General features: G+C 40.5%; 1 protein-coding gene across 1 annotated transcript; it reads right to left on the reverse strand.

Annotated features, from left to right (window-relative positions):
• Positions 1–65: 65 nt before the first annotated feature.
• Positions 66–20,527, reverse strand: IA-2 (tyrosine phosphatase IA-2). The gene is made up of 20 exons (XM_066299539.1): positions 20,380–20,527; positions 15,236–15,332; positions 15,064–15,114; positions 12,044–12,104; positions 11,330–11,461; positions 9,671–9,912; positions 8,693–8,789; positions 8,452–8,638; positions 7,638–8,133; positions 6,785–6,931; positions 6,227–6,464; positions 5,642–5,730; positions 5,333–5,400; positions 4,012–4,270; positions 3,455–3,562; positions 3,148–3,400; positions 2,081–2,235; positions 1,739–1,928; positions 1,505–1,688; positions 66–1,445 (listed from the first exon to the last, which is right to left on the reverse strand). Exons 2-20 carry the CDS (start codon positions 15,327–15,329, stop codon positions 1,326–1,328), a joined length of 3,171 nt encoding a protein of 1,056 aa, XP_066155636.1. The 5' UTR covers positions 15,330–15,332; positions 20,380–20,527; the 3' UTR covers positions 66–1,325.
• Between the last annotated feature and the right edge of the window lie 1,462 nt (positions 20,528–21,989).

Below are 21,989 nucleotides of genomic sequence, written 5' to 3' on the forward strand. Positions count from 1 at the left end.
CAATGGGCCATCCGGCAGAGAGGAAACAGGAGAGGGAAATAAGACATAAATAACAACAACTAATGTGCTGTATACGTACACAGAAATACATTACACTAATAGTCTAATATTTTCAGATAGAATCAGTACACTGACCTCATTGTTAACATCAACGACATCATAATTTTTAATCTCCGTAATTTGACAAAATATACTTGATTATAGTTAAATATATATCATATAATATATTATATAGCTTAGAACATCTGCAATTATACCATATTCTTTAAAATTCCATAATAATTACGTCTTAAGTACTAAAGTCAATGCGTCGAGGGACGGTCGACGAACGCCGGCGACGGTGCAGATTGTCAGGGACTCTCGCCGGCCTTCGACCGCGCGTTTTCTTTTTCTCGAATGTTCGAGAATAATAACCGAAATCAGTCTGGACACTTTGTAGCAAGCGTTTTTATTGGTTAAAGATTCGGTGTGAGTTGTTTTTAAGAGGCTGGTACATTAAAGACAAGCCACACGGTCACTGAAGATCAAACGTAAGAAGAGAGGAACAGAGAGATTTCCCTCCAGTTATCGCAAAGTGGTACTTTAATCAGAGGGAACGAGTGAGATTTCAGATTGTTGTTGAAAGCTGCTTATGCTATTAGGCTCTAGTTTGATAAAAACATGGATAACAGTAACACCCATAATAATTGGTAGAATAATTTGGATCAATGTTAACGAAACGATATTAAAAACGTTCACAAAAGCACAATTCGCTAGTAGTAGATGTCTAATGTTCCGCGATGGCGCCTTCAGCTTCTGAAGGTATTGAAGAGGCAAATAACTCCAATTATGTCTACTCACTAACGACTGTCATGTCTCTTTAAAATTTCCAATACTCTTCGACGAAAACCACCATAAAACTCTCAAAATGTAAATATATATAATCTCTGGGATAAAAAGCATATTTTGCTTCGATTTACGGGGAACCTGATAAATTCTACTAGATATGTAGATTAAAGTGAAAAACCGCTCAAAGAACTCAAAAACATCATGGTCTACATTCTTCTAAGCCCGAGTTCGAGGCCGCTGCCCGAGGCTGGGAGATAAGGCGTTTAGGCCTCGGCCTCGAATCTGCCACGTATACGTACTATGTAATTTAGGCTCGGAATTAAGCTACCCTCAATATATAGGGATGGAGATGGAAAAAAAATTCTATTGAGCGTGGCTTATTGTCGGAGCGAAGTAAGTAGTAATCTTTAAGCCGTTAAGTGTTGCCTGAGTCGTGTTGGAAGAAAACCTGGAGACACTACTGAAGACAGTCACTCCGATTCTGCTTCAACGGGGGTTTATTTGTCCAGAGGGGGTTGCGGCAGGGGCGAAGGCTGCGGAGGAAGAGCTTTCAAGATGGCGTGGACCTCCTCCGCAACTGCGGTGAGAACGAATTCAAATTGCTGTTTCGTAGCGACCTACAAGTAAGTCACAATAAGTGTTGGTTGGCAGCACAAACCTACAAGTTGAAACATACCATTCTCGGCCTTTGATCCCGCAAATGTTCCAATGTGGCCGCAATATCGATCTCCTTAGCCCCCTTCGCCATTCGACTTAGCACCATATCGATGAGGCAATACGTGCCCGTACGTCCGGCGCCATCACTGCAGTGTACCACTATGGGACAAGATCGGCCTCGGTACGACTTATTCACCTTTCGCCTGAAATAAAATGATGCCCACAAGGGTCTGGTTTAAGATCCAGAGTCTACCTAAATTCCAAGAGAGCTTTGGTCGATGCTGGTACACCCGCTTCCGGCCACGAGAGGAAATGGAACTGAGTCACCGTTCTGGTCTCGCCGGTTTTCACATTTTTCAAGTAGAAGCTCCTCACCAGATAGTCGTCGCACCAGATGTGCTCGCTTACCAAGTGCACTTCGTAGATGTGGTAAACTTCTGAACCTTTTAACAGAAAGAAATTCATGTGAAAGCTAAACGCAGCATGTGTGCAGAAGTAGACACGCAGTTGTGGCTTGATAAAGCTAGAAGGGATAAAATGAGAATTGCGCACATCAGCTCAGCATAAGGGGAATATGAGAGGTTGGACTATCTACCTTCTTCTGGCCAATAACGATGACACATCGCAGCTCCCCCTTCGGTCAATCGCGAAAGCATGACGATAACAACTGCGCCCTGTTCCCAAATTAATTGCCAAAAGTCGGGGGCTGTTTGCGGAAGTGGTCCTTGGGTGGCGATATAAGCTGGATTTCTGTAAAAGAAATCGATCATTTTCTATAAAATCTCATGCTTTGCATAGCAGCCATCACAATGCCGTCACCAATAGGGGCGTAGGCACTAATCCTACTCTAATTCTTGACTGCATAGACACTCTTCTCCACATCTGGTAGACAACTTGTCAGCACCACGTTGTGGGAAAAAAATTGAAAATATTCTGATCTATTCTACGCGGACGTGTTCCCTTCCCATAAACCCCGAACCAGATTATCGGATACCTTAAGGGACGAATGTTTGCCTTTAAACCAAACAAGGGACTGTAATGGATCCGTCTGTAAAAACGGGGTGGAAGCCATCGCGGTCTACAAAGAAAACCAAAAAATATAATCGGCCTGATTGCGGAGGCAGTTGATGTGGGCATAGTGGTCAAGCGGGAAACTGTCAAATGCCCTAGCATGATGAATTCTATTTGGTCAGAGTCGCGGTGTGGCATGAGAAAATACTGGACGATAAATCAAATCCTGTGAAACATTCATGAAAGCCCTCGCAAGGGTCTCTTGCTAAGGCTTGCAGGCTGAATAACGTATACTTCGTCGAGCCGAAGGAACAGAAGAAGTTGGGGTAGAGATGCTTGAGATGATCAGGGATAACATTCTAATTTTTGAAGAGCAACAGATGGGCAACACCACTGGTGGAAACTAGCTGCCAGCTATGACTTTGCGTAGCGTATAGGAACACACTCAACAAGTAGCTAAAAGAGGATGTGAATTGAGAATATTCAATAGGAAGGTGAAGGATTCTCTAAACTTGCTTTATGCCGGAAATACCACCAGTTCGAACCCGAGGAGAAAGACAGCGTTGAATTAACTACTTCAACTACAGTGCCAAAATTTCCATTAACATTAGAGATAAACGAATATTTACTTCACATTTGGCGTTGCCTCACCTAGGATCATGATCGGTAATACTTGAAGCGTTGATATAGTCCGATGCACTAGCATTAGAGAGCTCATTGAGTACCACCCTTGCGTGGTCATAGGGCACAACTTCCGGGTACCGGTTCTTGCCTATATTCTCTTTCTTCAGTGCCACGGAAGTCTCACATGGCTCAGCCACGTACGCGCACAGAGCTACCCATTCCTGATCCAACCTATCTTTGTTCTTTAGGTGATCTTCCATATAACTCAATACCATGTGCCCTAGCAAATCACACATTAACAATGACAAAACAAATTTTTATTGCAAATAAACACCTGTGGAAATATCCATGTTGTGTAGCGCAGGCTCCTCACTCCATGAAGACGTGCTGGATCGACTGGAGGGGCTTTGCTCTGATTCACGGGACAATGAAGTAATTCGACCTGCAATCGAAAATACTTAGAAGGAACGTGATACTGAAAATACGTGTATCGATTATGGAAAACGACTGAGATTGATATTTACCCAATAAGGGCGTAAAGTAGTTCTTTTGCGGAACAGGGTTATCAAACAATGGAGAATGGGAAAGGCGTTTTCCGCTAGTTTTATGTGTTGTTTACACATGCCCAGTTTAATGACTGAAAATATGTACCTGCCGGAAAACTTGTTAGTTTTAGACCGTTGTGAAGTAGTCCGGTATTTCCCCTAGTAAACTATTCGCGTGTAAACAACGAATCAGGTAGATAATGCAGTTTTCGTCCGACTCATATTTTTTGATTGAAAATTTGCACGAAAAACTGAAGTTTGGTAAGATAAACAAAATGCTCTCTCTGTTGGTGCAAAGAAAAGCCACCTTGTTGCTTTCTCTCTCGTTTAACTCAACTAAACTTACCTTTGTCATGCGTGGATCCTTCAGCGGATTGTCCCTTCGTGGCCATTCTCGCCCTACATAAATCTTGATAGTCTTTGCTGGCCTCCGTGTCCGGCCTGGCCAGCCCCTGCATCTTCTCTTTGGACTTGACGTGGCGCCTGATGAAAGTCAGGACGATGGTGGCCAGAATGAGGGCGATGAGGACACCGCAAACAAGCGAGACCACAATCAACTGGTTTTCCTGGTTGATTTTCATAAAGAAGACGTCCTCCATCTTGTCCTAAGAGATCGAGGATTGTGTTGATGCAGAATAGTTTTGGGGTGAAGTAGCGTTAAAGCGCAATTGCTTAGGTGCAATGACTGCGAAAATTTTTGGCCGCGGCCGACCAAAAAAGTTATACAGGGTGTTCAAAAATGACGTTGAAATATTTTGGAGAGGAATTCTAATGATTAAAATAATAAAGTAAATTCTTACAAACGTACCCTAAAAATCACCTCTTAGAGGAGCTAGAATCCTTAAAGGGGAAACTCTAAAGATAGTTTTTTCAGCAATATTTTCGCAACGATTTCCACTAGTGGTGGAAATTCGGTATACTATAACAAGTTAAAATGGGAAAACTTTTATTGTGCCACATACAGGGTTTTTTTTCTTATTAATTTATTACATTAAATTTTCGACACCAAATTACTCAATCGTAGAGTTTTTTTACTGAGAAAGGTCGTTTTATTTCATGTTAAGATGGACCGTTTTCCGGAAAAATGGGTTTTTATGAACCGATGCACGATTGCTGATAACTAATAATTTCGAGTCAGTAATTTTGTTTCGGAAGTTAAGAAATGCCGCATGCAAACAAGTTGAAGCAACATTTACGTAGAAGACCCTCTGTATGTGACGCCCTTGACCAAAATCTACGATTATTAACATAAGAACAGCTTTGTGATTCCAGCGTATTTCAGGACTTCAGGAGTTTCATAACATTAGCGCAAAACGTTTCGAAAATATGGCGAAAAAATTATCCTCAGATTTACCCCTTTAAGGGGTTGTAGCTACTTTAAGAAACTATTTTTGGGGTATATTTTTAACAACTTTTTTATTATTTTACTCTCTAGAATCACTTCGCAAGACATTTCAATGTTATTTCTGGGCATTATATTAACCTATTTCACTTATCCGGACATCTTTGAAATATGTGTATCACATATATCATTAATAATGACAAAATTGGTGACAGTCACATTACTGCATGAAATTGATCAATATTAATGGCTAATTAATCGTCAAATTTTCCTCGGTTGAGCAGCACCTTACTGGAAAGCAAAGGGTAACTGCCTGATGCCTTACCTTATTGCCAATGCCTACCGAGGTGATCTCTAGCCCCCATAATCTGTTTATTTCATCCTTCATATCTCCTGAATGAGAAAAGAAAATAAACGTGATTTTTGTCGTTAAGTTAAAAATCTTATCAATTGTGTAAATTTGATTTTATCAGTAAAGCTATTCTTGAATTCTACGTTTTCCTAACTCTGAAATGTTATATTACATATCACGAGAGATACATAAAGGTTTAATGTGTACTTAAGTGGAAAAATATATGTTAAAAGCGAATATTGTCGCTGAAGAGATTTTATTTGTGTCGCTACTGTAGCTTACCAATATGGCGGGCAACCTCCCCAGCATCAAACCCTCGATTGTTGTTTGGTAGAACCTTGAACGAGACCGATTTGGCTCCCGAGTGAACTCTGCGAATTTTTTATAATGTAATACAGGAAATAAAAATTATTACAAAAAAATATATAAACGTTAAGTTTGGCCATGTATCTTAACAGCAAATATCCAATAAGATCAAGTAGGGAAAATATGATCGACTAAATCTCTTTTTCTGACTCATTGAGAGTTTCTATCTCTCTCCATCTCATGAAAGTGTGTGGAAAAAAGTGAACCAAAAAATTACTGTGTGGGTTCTAGTCCCCCCCGATCTGTGACCAATATAAGAAGGGTTGACCATGAAGATCTCGAAACTGGCAGGAGATGCAGGTTTAATTGAATCGAGAGTGAAAGATGGCAAAAGACTGTCTCACAAAAACATGGTATATCTTCCACATTGGAGGTTTTGAGATATTTTTGAAAAAGCTCAATTTCGTTTTTTTTCTCTGACTCCAGCCCTACTTATCGTAAATACCGTGTGTAGCTTAAGCAGAATTCCAACGACACAGAAAAAAAAAATCATATACTTACTGAGAATCGGTGAAGTCTTTCTTCTCCAAATGTAACAGATTAAAGATGTTCCAAATGATTTCCATGCCCTGTTTCCAATCCTTCACAGAGTCCTTAAACTCGACGTGAACATACTGACAATCCCCTTCTTTAGCACTCAGGCGCACCCCTTCTGAGAATCCTGGATTCGGGTTTACACCACGAGGCTCTTTCTTCATCATCGACGGAATAATATCCTTTTTCGATATTTCGTTAGCACCTGAATCATAATGAAGCATAATCAAAAATTGTTTGTTTTTTTTTTACAATCAGGTGTAAGCACTCTTCAGTGCTTCTAAAAGAGAGCGTGAAATAGGGGATTTTTGCAAGGAAAATTATTCATTTCATACTGTCCGAACACACCTGTTTAACCTATGTTGATTTTTAGTCGATAAATCGAACATTACAATACCTGGTTTTATAATGCTATAGCTGAACAACCTTACCAGACACCAATGTGGAATTTATCGTTAACTACTACAGTTTTTTCATTCTAAAATTTGTTTGTTGCTCGGTCATCACAAATTCAGAATTTTTTACCTTTTGAAGCTGGTTCCGTTATAGCCGGATCGAAGGGCGGTCCGGGTTTCTTCACATCCAGTCTTTCAGGCCGTTTAAATCCCATATTGTATCGGTCCCAGACACTCAAATCGTCCCTCAGTGCAATTTCTCGGTCCTGCTGGCTTCCTGCGACACGCAACATTCGTATGTTAATAACGAAAAATTTATTCCCTCCAAAACATAACGAGACGGCTCTGGTAAAAATTTTACTTAATGAAGGGGACTACCCTAATGTCCTGTTAATTAAACGGAATGAAGTCGATTTCAAGAGGCAAAATTTGAAAGATGCACCAAGAGAGACGTACATATACGTAGACGTAGCCGCCCCTAATTTGCTGACCCTTAAAGACCTGAAATTTTTGCCCTCCATTAGAGAATTCTTGCTGACAGCTATGTAGAATGCAGGACTGTACTACACATTTTACATAAATACCTCGCAACTACCATCTTACTTACGGGCCAGCGAAACATTTCAGAAAATCCGCAAAAAATATTAAAATTTTCAGGGCCGTAATTAGGTCAGTTTCAGGCTGATCCACTTTCACGAAATTTTCGTACAAAGTAGAATCTAATTCTAGTTATCACCGTACGTGCTGGTCAGCGAAATTTTCGGCAGATTAGCCAACTTCGAAACGCATTCAATTCCAAAGGGTCAATAAATCAGGAGTGGTCAAGTAGAAAGAGATAGCAATAATTACTAAAATGTCCCTTTATTGATGCCCGATTTGTGAGTTTTTGCACGAGTCAAACTATTATTCGAATTCATATTTTTACGAAAGTAGTATTGCAGTGTCATGTAATTCGAAAAAAATGATAATCGTATAAGCCTTACCAAAATCCTCATATCCCTCTGGTTCCGACCCACCCTCCGAATACAGCATCGGCTTCCCCTTCCATTTGCGGTTGAAGCTCTCGTCCTCCTCTTGCTGCTTCTGCTTCAGTTCCCTGAATACTTCGTTCCTAGGTCCTAAAAACTCGAACTTCCTCTCAGTGAAAATCTCCTCTGGAACACCGCTCCCGTGCTCCGCAGGTATGGCTTCATCGTCCTCGTCGAAGTAAATCCTGGGTTCCGGCAAATCTTCGTCCAAGAGCAACGAATCCCGAGACTCCCAACCATTCCTAAATCCATCCGGAGTGTTGTAAGTGATAGTGAATCTTTCATCAGGCCCCAGTTGTTGTGGTAGGTCGTTAGTGGATTTCATGGCGATCAACTCTCTCAACAAAACCTCGTTGGGAGGTTCGTTCTCTGATCCCGCCAGTGCGATCATCTTGGATAACTTTTTATAATTAGCTGGGCTGAGGTATTGTTTTACTTCTCTGGGAGACATCTGTAAAAAAATTGTGAAATTTTCTTGCATTGTTAGATTCCCAAACATCAATAAACTGCCACTTCATTTAACCCCAATACGTTTGTCCTCAGACATTAGTCTTTTCCCGCCGCCGGACTATTGTGAGACGGCACAGCGGCGGCAAGATGGAGACATTGTCATGCCATTCAATTTAACACTTTTACTGACCACTGTCAACGGCAGAAAAAGTTTTTCTGAGCCGACAATTACGGCACATAAAGACTTTGTCTGCTTCTCATGGGATTATCTATAAAACGGTGCTGAACAACGTAATATTGTTCAAGTTGCGGTTTCTACCTGGAGCTGAGTGAGCAGCTTAATTAGCGGGTACATCTCTTCCTCGGTGACATCTTCCACGCCCGCGTTACTTTCCAGAAATCTTTCTCTGGGCCCCGCGATTTCGCCCTCGTGTTCGTGAAGAAATTCCATGGAGTCTGGAAGCTCTTCATCGGTATCGGACCGGCGATATTTTGGGATTCCATATCTGAGAGTAAAATGTTTTCGAGTTGTCTGGAAGGTCACGAATAGAGCGAGTTACCGTCCGTCGAAAAAGGGCGTTACGGCCCTGCGGCGCATTTGCGGCAGCCACGTTCTTTTGGACACGGTGTACTCTAGTAGCGGGTCCGGTATGTCCACTGGAAAAATATAGCACAGGTGAAGCCAGTAGCGGCCCGAACTAGCCAACAGAATGTCTGAATAATTCGGGCGAGCAAAACGGTTTTCTCGCAAAAAAATTTTCAAAAAAAAACAGCTGTAGCTAGAGGATTCCATCAAAACCGTCAGACATCAGCAGAGTGCTTGGGACACCCTCTGCTCTAGGCTTGCGAAGTTGGACCGAATTTTCTGCAGAATGCGGTCACGATAGAGAAGAATTGGAAATCTAACATTTCTGATCACATTGATGTTATAAAAACCGCTCTAAGAACGACCCAAAAATACTATTTATAAATAATTACAGGTTTCTTTAATTTGCAGATGAATGAGGACGACATCCCGCAGGTGTGACTGGGATAAGCGGCAACAAAACCTATGAATAGAAATTTTAAGCATTTTTAACGCTGCGTGAGACGAATCCATATCCATTAAAATAATTAAGCTTAAAGTTTGGGTCCGTAACTGTAGGAATACCAATTAAGGATGGATCTGGATACCAGACTCTACGATAACATCGCAACCCTTTTTGATAATTAACCATAACTTTGGTCTGGACCAGGGGACTCGCCTCATCCAGACTTCCTACGCAAATTATATTTAATATTGTTATCTAATGTTTTCTTTTTGTCCTGGCATTGAAGGCCCTCTTTTGATTCACTTAAACCTTTAAAGGATTCGTGGGAGTTCTCGCGTCCCACTTCGTGGCAAATTAAATTGAATTTATAAAACGCAGGCTGTTTGGCCCTTGAATGAACAACGAGGGAACTCACAATAGAATAACAAAGTAGTCAATCTCATTATATTCCCAGTTCTGCTAAGTAAACTGGCATTTAACAGAAATCATAACTGAAATCTCACTTACAGTCAATCCCCTTCCCAGGTCCCAAAATTTTCCTTCTTAACTTCTCTTGTTGTCTGGATTGCTCCATTGGAGGGTAGTACACCTCGTCAGCGAAGTTCGCATGGGGATTGTCCACGCTTGGAGTGTACTTGATTATCGCCACTTCCTGGGGGTCTAGCTCTTCCTGACCCTCCATGGCCCGCAGGGCTCCTTCGAGATCGTTATCGGAGAATTCGATACAGGAGTCCAAATCGAAATCCATCCTAAGGAACCGAATAAAGGGGATCTTCGTGATGTGCGATGAGGAATTGTATGAATCACATTGTTGTTTTGGTTATTAAAGTTCACGCGAATGACCAAGTTGAGCGACTGATTATTAACACGTGTAGTTCTGCACCTGGTAGTGAGGACACCTGTCCCGTTCAAAGTTTTCATCCGATATCAGTATTGTTTGACCCAATTAGCGTGCAACTAACCGCTCCGAAATTACGTCTCTTCTTACCGATTAGACAGATAGATATCGTCAAAGTTCAACAAAAATCGATTCGTTCTCATTTTAACCTGGAAAATTAATGACCTCACCGAGCTTCAGAGCAAAACGTTATGTCTCTGATGAAAAACTAACACAGATAAGGATAGGCGCTGTCCATTCAGAAATGATTTTTGAATATCGAAATGGGAATCAGTCTGGGGATGTTTCAGCGTTTGAAGGATCATCTAAAACATATTTTAATACAGGCCGGTCCCAAAATTTCTTAAAGGAAAATGAAGAAGTATTTAGCGGGTCGATTGGAATAAATTTATTCTTAAATTGTAGAAAAAACTCAAAAACATCCGTCTTGAAATTTATCTTATTTAAATGTGCCCGGTTTCCGTTCGGGCACTCCTCAAGTCGATTTCTAAAATTTCTGACCATTCAACGACAAATATCTTCAGTTATGGTCTCGATTTTTAGAACTTTGAGAGTGCCGAGGCGGATGCGGAGACTTTACTTTTAAGGCATATTCCCACACGAATAAAACCAGGAATCTGATCCGAGCTTCGAGGAGGCCACCGAATGTCTCCTTTTCGGGAAATCAATTTCCCTGAAGAAAGAGCTGGAATAACGAGGAAAGCCAGATTAAAAGTGGCGACATCGTCCTGCCGAAACCAGATCTACTAAACCGAAAATCGAATATAAAAGCATTTTTTGGACCGCCCTCTATAATGCCGTTAATAGAGACAATTTTTCTCTAGATCTTTCTGTTGGGCCGGGAAAATGCATAACAATAAGCGGAAAACCGATTTCGAAACCAGACAAATGCCGTGTAGGCGAGTTCGGTTGTTAATACTGAGACCCCTCCCTACGTTAAAACGCACTCGCTGTGATGGAGTCTTATACAGGCGACGTAGAGACACCCTGTATTCAAATTTTAACTCTGTATACCGTCGATTTCTGTTTGGTTTTAGCTCCCTGTAACAAACTCCAGGAGTGCGGATCAATAGCAAAACTGGTGCATCGCAACTCTTGATCGGAATTTTCTTATACACCCTATAGATTGCGCAAACAATATCGAGGCACTGCAATTACCGACTTGATAGAGGTGACGCTTCGGCCAATTATATTCGACCAGTCTAATGACTCAATCTGTTAACGATGTTAAATGGTTGAAAATTGAATAAAAAAATTAATATACTCACTCCTCTCTAAGCGCGTATAGCATCCCCTGAAGTCTGCATTGAGTGTAGGAATGGCCCCAGCGGTACCCGAGGGCGAAGAGTCTTCGTAGTTCTTTGCTCAAGTCGTGCAATTCTTGTTCCGAGAGGCTGTATCTAATAGAAAGACACTTTTTACGGTCTGCTTCGTATTCGGTTTGTCAGAGGTGCTAAACAGAACCTGAGGGAGCGTGAACGTCCTAAGTTATGAGACAAACAGCAAAATGTGGCAACGTAAGGGTTTCTCATTATAATAATTCTCGTTTTAATTAAGAAAGAGTGGTTGAAATATTTGCCTTGCAGAAGACAGTTTTAAGCCTTAAATGATGTATATCGAAAGGAATACAATTGGAAATTCGAACTTTGCCCCGTTTTCTTTTCTGCTAGATTAATAGTGTGGGCCGGCATGACTTCGGAATTACATTTCCGCCTCAGCGGCCTCAGTTTCTCTCACTTAACGGAAAAAGGCATTTTTCAGACCCAAATGGAACTAAAACACCCTTCTCGCAAATGTAAGGAATAGCGGATTTGTCGGGATAAGTCGGCGACACTTTTATAAGGCCATAAACCATGGAATAAGTTCTGGTCAAAGTACTTAGCGGAATAATTATTGCAATATGTGCATTGCACCCTCAATTTATGTTTAAAACGATGAAACTCGGGTCAAAAACGGCTCGAAGCAATGATTGCTTCACCTACCTGTAAATGCTTTCCTCGTCGTAAAATCCCTCCACAGATAAGCATTGCCCAAATGCGAAATCTATAAAAAAGGCAAAGGAAATATAAAATGTACATTTAACTAACTCCTCGAATGACGAGTGAAAAATTTCATCCAACCTCCCGGGAGTAAAATTTTTCACTGCTTCATTTTCCGATTTTTGTTAATGACTGTAATAAATGACTGCTACAAATCAGGTTCAATAAATTAAAAGATATTTCGAAATATTATTTATAATACAAAAAGCTTAAACATTTTAACTACACTGTTTGAATACAATAGAGGTCGTTTGAGGTCCTTTGCAGACAAATTTCTTCACTGAGTGTTGACCTTGGCGGCAACGCTTCTTGGGCAGAAGCAACATCTTCATCTTTTCTTTTGCTAACCGACTGAAGAAGGGTGTTCCGGTCCCTACTCTGAGATACCTTCCCTAGCTTCTTCTTCCACTTGTTCTTCCGTTTGCGCTGGTCATGAAGAACGCTCCACTGACTAACAGACTGCCGTCGAAAGTCTATTTTGAACGTCATTTAAAAGCCTGCGGATCAAAGAAGTCCTGTTGCTCAATTGTTCAACGGTCTGCAGGGCTACTCCTTCTCCCATATCTCACGTCCAGCAAGATTGCTAAAGGCTATCAACTTCCATCCAAACTTCAATCGCCATATGACATCCACACCTCCATGGAATAGGATACCGCCGGACCTCCACTTATCCCTTCGTCAATACAGCAAACGAGACTCGTCAGCTGTCCTTCTTACTCGTTCTTTCAACAAATCATTGATTCATTTGCACCGGATAGTATACTATACACGGATGCTTCAAAATCCAAGTCTAGTCTTCCAGAAATGAGCAGCGTTTATACTGGTGAAACGTTCGCAATCCATAGAGCAGTGAAAGTGTTGAATGGAGACAACAAATCATTTGCTATCTGTTCGGACTCACTAGGTGCAATACAAGCAATCAAGGACCCTTACACCTCTAAACCTCTAATTCAAAACATTCGAGATGACGTCCACGCCTTATCTACCAACTACTGCAAGATCCATTTGGTATGGATCCCGTCACACATCGGAATAGCAGGTAACGAATTTGCGGGCTGGAGTGCGGGAAATGCGGCCCGTTCACAGGTCATAGAGCAACATTTTTACCTACCGAAGGATGTAAACGAATATTTTAAAGTAGCTATTGAAAGCAAGTGGCAAAACCTCTGGAATCCATCCAACATGAAACTGTCACCAATTGAACCATCTCTGCTCCCTTTTAAACAACTTCAACCAAACAGAAAGTACACCGTGGCCATAGGAAGACTAAGAATAGGACGTACAAGACTAACTCATGGTCATCTAAGGGAAAGGACATCTCCCCCAAAATGTGACAGATGCAATGTCTTGCTGGCAGTCGACCATATCATCACGAAGTGTCCAATGCATAGTGCCAGTAGGATCTCCTTTCAAATTAAAGATGAACTGCACAAGAACTTGCACTCCGCAGTAGATCAGAGGACCACCATAGAATTCCTGAAGTCAGTCGATCTTTTTAACTCCGTCTAAACGTAATCTTCACGTCTGCTTGATGTGTACCTGTACTCAGAACGTTCTGTATACTGTCAAATGTATGTTGAGTGCCAATAACCCAAGTAGTTGATGAACTATAATTTTAATTAAAAAAAAAAAAATGTTTAAAGCCTGTGAATGACAGGTAGAGGCAGATGTAGACTCTATAATTGTCTCAGCTTCCACCTCGTGGAAGCATCACACTTCGATCGTCGAGAAAAATCATACATTTCGGCACCCGAGCCGAATCGTATAGTTCTGGTTGTCGAACCTCCCTACACATCTGGGTCCTCTAGCCTCAAACCTCATTTGGCCCTTCCGTTCGGATGAAGCCGAAACTAGATCCTCAACATTCAATGGTGGTAAAATGGGGATATTCCATGAAAGGGAAAAGGCGGGGAGAAAAATGGAAACAGTGAATATAACAATCAAAATAATTAAATACTTTCAGGTCATGTTTGCACAGTTGTGTCCGAGAGATGTGACGCTTTAAGTTAGGAATACTAGAGGTGCCGAGTGGGGTTTGGCAACCTCGCTTTTGAAAGAATAAAAATTCGTAATAAATTCATTGTTATGTTGTAAAAAAAGATATTCTGCTCCAAACAGTGCAGACCGCCAGAGGAAAACATTCCTGCAGTTTCATGAGGAAATCATTTGTTTTAACAATTTTGCATGAGAGAAACGAGAGCTTGGAGCGTCGGCCCCCTACCCGGTGATCGAAGGATGAAAAGACGTTATTCTATTGAATAAAACTCAAAAGGTGAAACAATGTGAGGAGAAAGCATCATTATCTCGAAAACTGTTGAAGAAAGGTGTCGGACGGGTTCCATAAGAACCTCATAAGGTCGCTCAACGAACTAAGAAAATCTTTTCGCGAATGTGCCACTTTCGGAAAAATGCAACCTGGACGCATGCTACAAGCATTAACAACTTGTTATTCGCTCCAACACACCGGAATACGCTTAGCCGTTAGGCTATGACCATGTAGTCTGGCAGTTTTCCACTCATTTTCCATTTTTTCCATCAAGTGACACAGATTTATCCCTAATAACACATCGTTGGTGCATTATTTTGGAAATCGTAAAATGATCATTCATTCAAGTAATCGCTAATTTAATCGTGATTAAGTAATTTCGGGCTGCAGTCCAATCGACACGCAACTGGGGCCCTAGAGGCGTTAAAATGCAAATTGCCTTAAATGTCTCCACTAAAGCAACCCTCGTGTTGTTAATTACGATTATTTCATCACCACGGCGTGGACTTACACGTCCTATGTATAATATATTTAATTAGCAATACACCTACGACATTTGAAAAAAAACTATCATAAAAAAATGATTATTTGCTCATAACGCCATATCTCTAAATTACTTGTAATGTTGTAAGTACAAATGAGACTGAAAAAATTCTAACATAAATGGAAACAAGTCACGATTTATCTAAAAACTTACCATTATGGCACCATTCGTCTTCTTGGCAAATTCGCTCGCTAAACAGACATCCTATGCAGAAACAATATAAACCTCAGTTATCAAGAAATGGATTGTTGCAAAATTATTTTACTTCGTTTTAAGTCAAATTTTGATTAACCAACGTGATTAAGCATTTGAGAAAAATACTGACCAACATTGGCTTCGGCCCGCAGTCCGGGGGGGCCCACCACAGCTAGAATGAGCAGCAGCAATATAATTCGCAGTTGTGGCCCTGGCCACGGCATGGCCTAAAATAGTGTTACTATCTCATTTCAACTGCGAAACAATTACAAAATGAAAAACGATTTATAAATTTCCTTTACGCAACAGTAAGAACATAGAGGTCATTGTTAAGACAAGTGCAGTTGAAATTTGGCTTTTCTAAGTTATTACCGAACTCATTGAAGGAAACTGTTACTGCAAATAGCATTACAGAACGCAATTCTTTGCAAGGACTATGGGGGCCAAAGAGCTCAAGTCTATAAATACCGACATTTCATGTTAAAATATCTAGTTTGACTACAACATCAAGTTTATACGTCATCGTGTAAAGTCATCTCGGCTCAACTCATCTCGTCTCGCACTAAAGTCGTCGTGTTAAGTAAATTGGACATTTCACATTTACCTAATACTGTTGAGATAACGTTTTGCAACTCACATTATTATACATTTTACAGATGTTCCTCCGAAGTTTCAGCTCTAAAGCCAGATTTGGCTGTTTTTACACACAATTTTTTTAAACGCTTTTAAAACCCCTCAAAGTTGCCCTTTTCATGGCCCACATTTCCATAAACTGCTTACAATGGAATTACAGGAAAAACATTTACATCTCAAACCAAATCAATATTCCCTCGTTTAATTAGAAAGCTCAACGCAAGCCACATGTGTCACAACATGAAAACTCCATTATCTGCACCGGAACGGCTCACAAAACTCTAAATTGGCTCTTTTTATTTCACCCAAGAATAATGCCGAGCTCATTTTGCATTGCAAATCCCGATCTTGTACAGAAAAAAAATCCCTTTATGAAATTTGCCAGCCCACACGTTATTTTCGCGACTCCCTGGTTATCGATTTTCCCGGCTAAGATGACGATCTGGATTAAAAGGACGCCTAACAAGTGGTTTTAGGACAGAAGCTCGTGTTCCCGAAATCCAAACGATGTTTACCTATTTAATTACGATCGACGACATTCGTTCCCCGAGGGACTGAGATGAGCCCTGAATGAGGCACTCCATCTCGTCCACCTCTCACGACCATAGCTACCAACAAAATTAAAGAAGCTAAGCAAGAAAAGGTCCAGGATGAATCTGAGCAAGGCACATCATATGAGACGGGTAGCTGTTGAGAGGAAGGGGACACCTTTAGGAACTGCAGTCGGTAAAAGACAGATGAAGCAGGAGAGGCTGGACAAGGAGTGCGAGAGGGGAAGTAGAGAAGGACTGGAGCCGTTTCCCTCGCGAGTTGGACTGCTTATGGGTTAAATCAAATGAGCTTAATTCGTGCAAGAAATCGTGCACCTATCGAAATAAAATAGTGATAACCCCTCTCTGTGTGTGGATGTGTTACTATTAGTCTTATGCGACAAGAGATGACGAGGGCCGCAGCGGATTCGCTATCACTGGCGAAAAAATTGAAGAAGTATAGTATAGTATCTTCAAAAGATTATATGATTAGATATTAGTCTTGGATGAATCTTCACTCGTCACTGAAAAAATCTTATTGGTACCAAAGACCAAGCAAAAAGTAGTGATGGGAACAGGATAAGTAGCTCTTGATTGGTTGTCAAACTGGGATTCGCAGTATAGTCCAAGGCGGTGGTTTTAAACAGGCATTAATCTACCCAGTCGAGTTTAAGGGCCAAATGATCAATGTCCTGGCAAGTTAATCTTCACGCTCGTATCCACAGAAAGACGTTTAAATAGAGCCTAGGTATGGGTCAGAGTTTTGAGGAGACATGTTTTTGAATATTTCCAAAACTCAGAAAACGTGAGGTCGGGGGAGAGGACTCAACCACTAGGAATGCTGAAAAGTCGATATTTCGTAGAGCAAATAGTTATAGTTTCCAAGATGTGGAATCGATTTGACATTTTTCGACTACCAAAGCATCTATGGTGGCATCGAGATTCGGGATGGTTGGGTTTTTGAACTAGATCTTTGAGATTTTACTACTTCAATAGAACAACAACTGGAAATTTTCTCCGAAATTTCCAAAGGGGAGGCGTACACAATCAGTTTTCGCAAAAATATCGGTAAGTGTTACCGATATTGAGAGCTTAACTCGTATTCTATCAAAACATCCTAAACTTAAATTAGACACGTTACGAGACAACTGAAGCTGCGAGACCGTGACCTGAACTAACCGGGTGCAAACGCACCACTCAGCCGCGCCACCAAACGACGCCACTCGCGTGCGGCACTTGAACTAGTGTTAGCTAACCTGAATAAACGCGCGATTTAGCCGAGTCACCAAACAATTGTCACTCAATCATTGCACTTGAACTAACCTGAACTAACTTGTCCAGACCACTATAAGGGTCTGTCCATCACATTCTAGTGGCCATACTAAGTTGTCCGACTGAATAAAAATATCTACAGACTTTCTTTTTTGTTTTGGAGGCGTCTGCATTTTAGAAAAGAGAAAATTAAATTTTCTTATCAGGATCCATTCTTTACTCGGCTAAACTGAATTTCATCACCGTGTAATTCCCATCATCCGAGCTACCTAACGACACCTTTCGGTGGCGTGACAAAGTTGTCCGGCTGCGGGCAATTTGAGACTTATGAACGGTAAGGGAGATATGGAGGTGAGATCTCGGAGGGCTGTAGTGCAGGCCATAGATCTCGATGCGGTGCAAGCTGGCAATGGAGTCGGTCTGTGTGAACAACCATGTGGCTGAGAACTGATGTAAAGTTCACAAGGCGTTAACAGCCCCATGTGCAACACTTTGAATCTAAAATATGCACACTGCATATTTTACGAAGGGTTCCATGCGTCGAATGAAAAAATATAATGAGACTGAAAGCTGAATGGAGGTTCGACGCGTCCATGGGACCTCGCATTAACTTAGCAATTGTCCCTATAAATCTTCAACTCAATGTGGCATTTTCCTAATTAGGAACTGAGATCCACATTTCTTTTCGAAGAACTTTGGACACATAACGTAGGTAGGAATTAACTAAAATTTTGGTCCGTTGGGGTGACTGGACAAAGAATCCTCTCAATTTGAACCGCCATAAGCAGCCGCTATCGAGAGTAGCTCTGTCCTACAATTCTTTTCACGAGTCAATGTTAATGTCCCGCATGAAAAAAGTGGGACACTTATCTTTAATGCATTCGACATTATTAGTTTGTCTCGATCTATATTTTGCTTTAGATTTGACGTGGCTTGCGATTCGGAATAAAGTGACTTCGAGTGTCATCTCCATTTCAAATTTCGCGTTGTGGAGTGTCTGCGGCATTAAGAACTGAAGGAAAGTTGATAAAGGAAACTCACCTTTGATGACAGTAATTTACATTTTTTATACTGCCAGAAATGAACGAATTGACGAAATTTGATGGATTTAAATCCCTGTCAAACAATGAAGTTGCCATCATGCGCCTTAATCGGAGTAAAGAGGAGTAGAGATGTTTACGATCGTGATCAGTGTTTCACGTGATTCCCTCACTTGCTTCTCGTAGATTTCAAAATTGCAGATAACATGAAGTTGGATATCTATGATGAGCAAGTGAAGGTGCGTTTTACACACTTACGTTCGTGTGTAAAGGAAGCTGAATCTCGAAGTTTTTTGGTACACACTTAAGGATAAATAAGCGACATTTAGTGCTTAAGGACAGAACTGCTTAAGCTCGGCTTAAGTATAATTTCGCCGTTCTATGCTATCGTATTGGCGCCTGATACTAATACTGTATGCTCCGAATTGCAGCGGTAAGAAAAATTAGTTTAAACTATAGTCGAAAAGCACTTGGTAGCCGAAATACACGGTGTTCCAGACATGCAGAGTGAGTCGTAATTTAACCGACAAGGAGCAGGTGTATGTAGGGGACCTTAAGATGTGACGATTTGTAAAATTTCTTTCTACGGTTAAAGAGGAGATCTCGACTTCTGAAGTTGGCTCCTAAATTTCTAAAAACGGCATATTTCAGAGACGCGTCGTCGCGACGCGATCAAGTCTGAAACATGTTTCATTCTTATCAACGTCTTTAATTGGTAGAAATTTCAAGCGGATAGTTGCTCAATAAGAGTTCGATTGGGAGTAAAGTAAGACTAAAACAATTGAGATTCTTTTTATATGTAAAGTAACTTAAAAACCAAAAATACCACTTAATAACAAATTTAATTCCAAAACTTTTATCCCTCTTCAAAGCTTGTCGGAACCTTGTTATTCTTGATGAAATTTTTATTTATTTTTTTAATTTATTTATTAAATATTTAATTAAACGGATTTAAATGGATTATCGGTCAAAAACGACGTAGTTTTTGATTGCGACCTCTCGACTTTTTCTAATGCAGTTGAGTAACACGGCGATAATAGCACGCAAATCGCTCATCACTTACAAAATTTCGGCATCATCCCCATTGAGTTTGTTGAAATGAATTAGCCGTTGATGTTATGATCCGAGACACGCTGTCTTTTTGGGTTTCGCATTTATTTTACGCTTAATTTAGTTAAATTAATTATTATTTTTTTAATAAATTCTAGTCAAATCTAGTACAGGAAAAAATCGCGATTGTTAAGTGCTTATGTTCCAGATCTTGGACTTATTAGCGCTGCGCGCGCCGGTATTCAAGTTTGACGTTCGGGTCATAATGATGCACCTCATGAGCTAGCTTTATAACGGGCTATTAATGCTCCTTTATAACTTATATGCATTAAAATAACTTCAACAAAACAATTCTCGAGTATAATTTATCTGGCAAAGTAGCATTATTTTTACTGTAGAATACGCGATTAAATTGCCGCAACCGCAATTCAGGACACCTTATATACCTCATGGTCGATAAAAGCATACGAGATACGGGCTAAATTAAGTCAACTTCACTAGCAACAATCAAAGGAGAACTACATTTATTGGACATACACCCATCTGCTTGATTAAAATCCGCAGTAGGGCCATTTCCTACAACTGTTTTTGCAACAAATTATCGCACTCTTCGAGGCCATATTGCAAACACACGTTAACTTTATGAATGGACAACCTCTCAAACAGGTGGGTGTCTTAGCGCCAGCCCCATACCGTCCCTGCTTCCCTGCCGCTCCTACATCTAACTCAAGTAAGTGAAACGTACTCACCAAATGAGTCCACAATGGAACTCAGAACATTCTATTCACAAACTATCGCAGGTTCCCTTTAAAGGGTGGTCTCGATTCAACGACGACCAGCCTGTCTGGCTGTTGTGAGAATTTTGGGTGGCGTCGAGGGCGCCGGCGTCGGTGTGCGGGCGTCCGCGTGGGCGCGACGATCGATTCACATCGTCGCCGGACCGTGTTGCGGGGGTCGAGGTGTGTTTGATTTACATCAAGAACTAAAAAATAATCCCCGCTCAATGGGGATGGAGTTTCCTTAGCTTCGGTCACAATTAAGCAATTAATTTCATCAAATTGTCTCCCCGTTTTGATGTCATTAGGGCGATTAAAGCGAATGTGATTTTGGTTCAGTAGCTACCAACGTGCGACTGAAAAAATAACCGAACTATTGTTGCAATGATTGCGGTTTTTTAACCCAATGTTACACTACTAATAATACAGGGTGTTTCAAAAAATTGGGTCACGCCACCTTAGATTCGTAAATGGCTGTATCGAAAAATGCGTGATCAATGGTGCGTAGAAACAAATTTTGCTTCAACATATCGAAAATTGACCAAAAATCTTTGATACATCCTGTAGTTAAGTACCTAAAACGTTCGTTAATGCTGTTTTCCCTTTTTTTGTCTTGTAAGACATTTCAATAAGGTTCTTCGTTCTGAAGCACAACTGAAAGTTGCGGTACAACTTACATTCCTTTGTACTTGTCTATAGTGATAAATTAACACACTTGGGAGTTGCAAGATCCATATGATCTTGGCACAAATATAGCTAAAAATTCGATTTTTTAATCGTAACAAATTTAATCAATATACTGAATTTGAAAGTATTAAATCACTCGGTAGAAATCATGTCAGTCTTAATTGTATTTTAATTGCTTTACTAGTTGCAGATAAAACTACGTTTATTGATAACCTTTTATCTGCATGCGTGGGATTTATCTCAATGCTTCAGCAGGTCGATACAACATACTAGTCCATAATGAAATTATGCCATCAGTTACAACCATTATACTATATACCGAGGATATTATGATGAATAGAATATTCACCAATCGGTTATTTACCCACATCAATTATTATTTATCGGAAAATAAGTGTTCCCAAATAATTTTTTTTTTTTTTGAAAATTCAAGGGTGTGTGGAACATTCGCATGAGCATCGTGGTGGAGTTTTGTCACACCCCTAATTCAAATACTTCGTGGTTTTTCCACTCTGCTTGTCACCTTCCCGAGACCCTCCAGATGAGCAACTTATTATAACGTCAATCTTATCTCATAAAGCCACACGACAAAGATTAAAGAAGATTTAGATGTACCAAAAAACGACTCTGGAATTTAAATACACAAAAACTTGTACGACGATGGGATTAGGGGATATTTAGGATTAGTCCCTTAAACTCTTTATTTAGGAAATCGTTTTATTAATATAGAGGGTTAGTCGGCTAGAAAAAGAGTCATATTATTCAATTAACTTATCATTTATTATTATAATAAACACAAAGACATCCATATAATGCTATGCTTGTGATTTGTCATGCGTTACGTGTACATCGTCCACGTTCTTTAGTAATGTGTCTTATTATCCCCGGCGCCCGCT

This window comes from Euwallacea fornicatus, chromosome 34 (genome assembly GCF_040115645.1).
Source record: "Euwallacea fornicatus isolate EFF26 chromosome 34, ASM4011564v1, whole genome shotgun sequence".
NCBI lineage: Eukaryota > Metazoa > Arthropoda > Insecta > Coleoptera > Curculionidae > Euwallacea > Euwallacea fornicatus.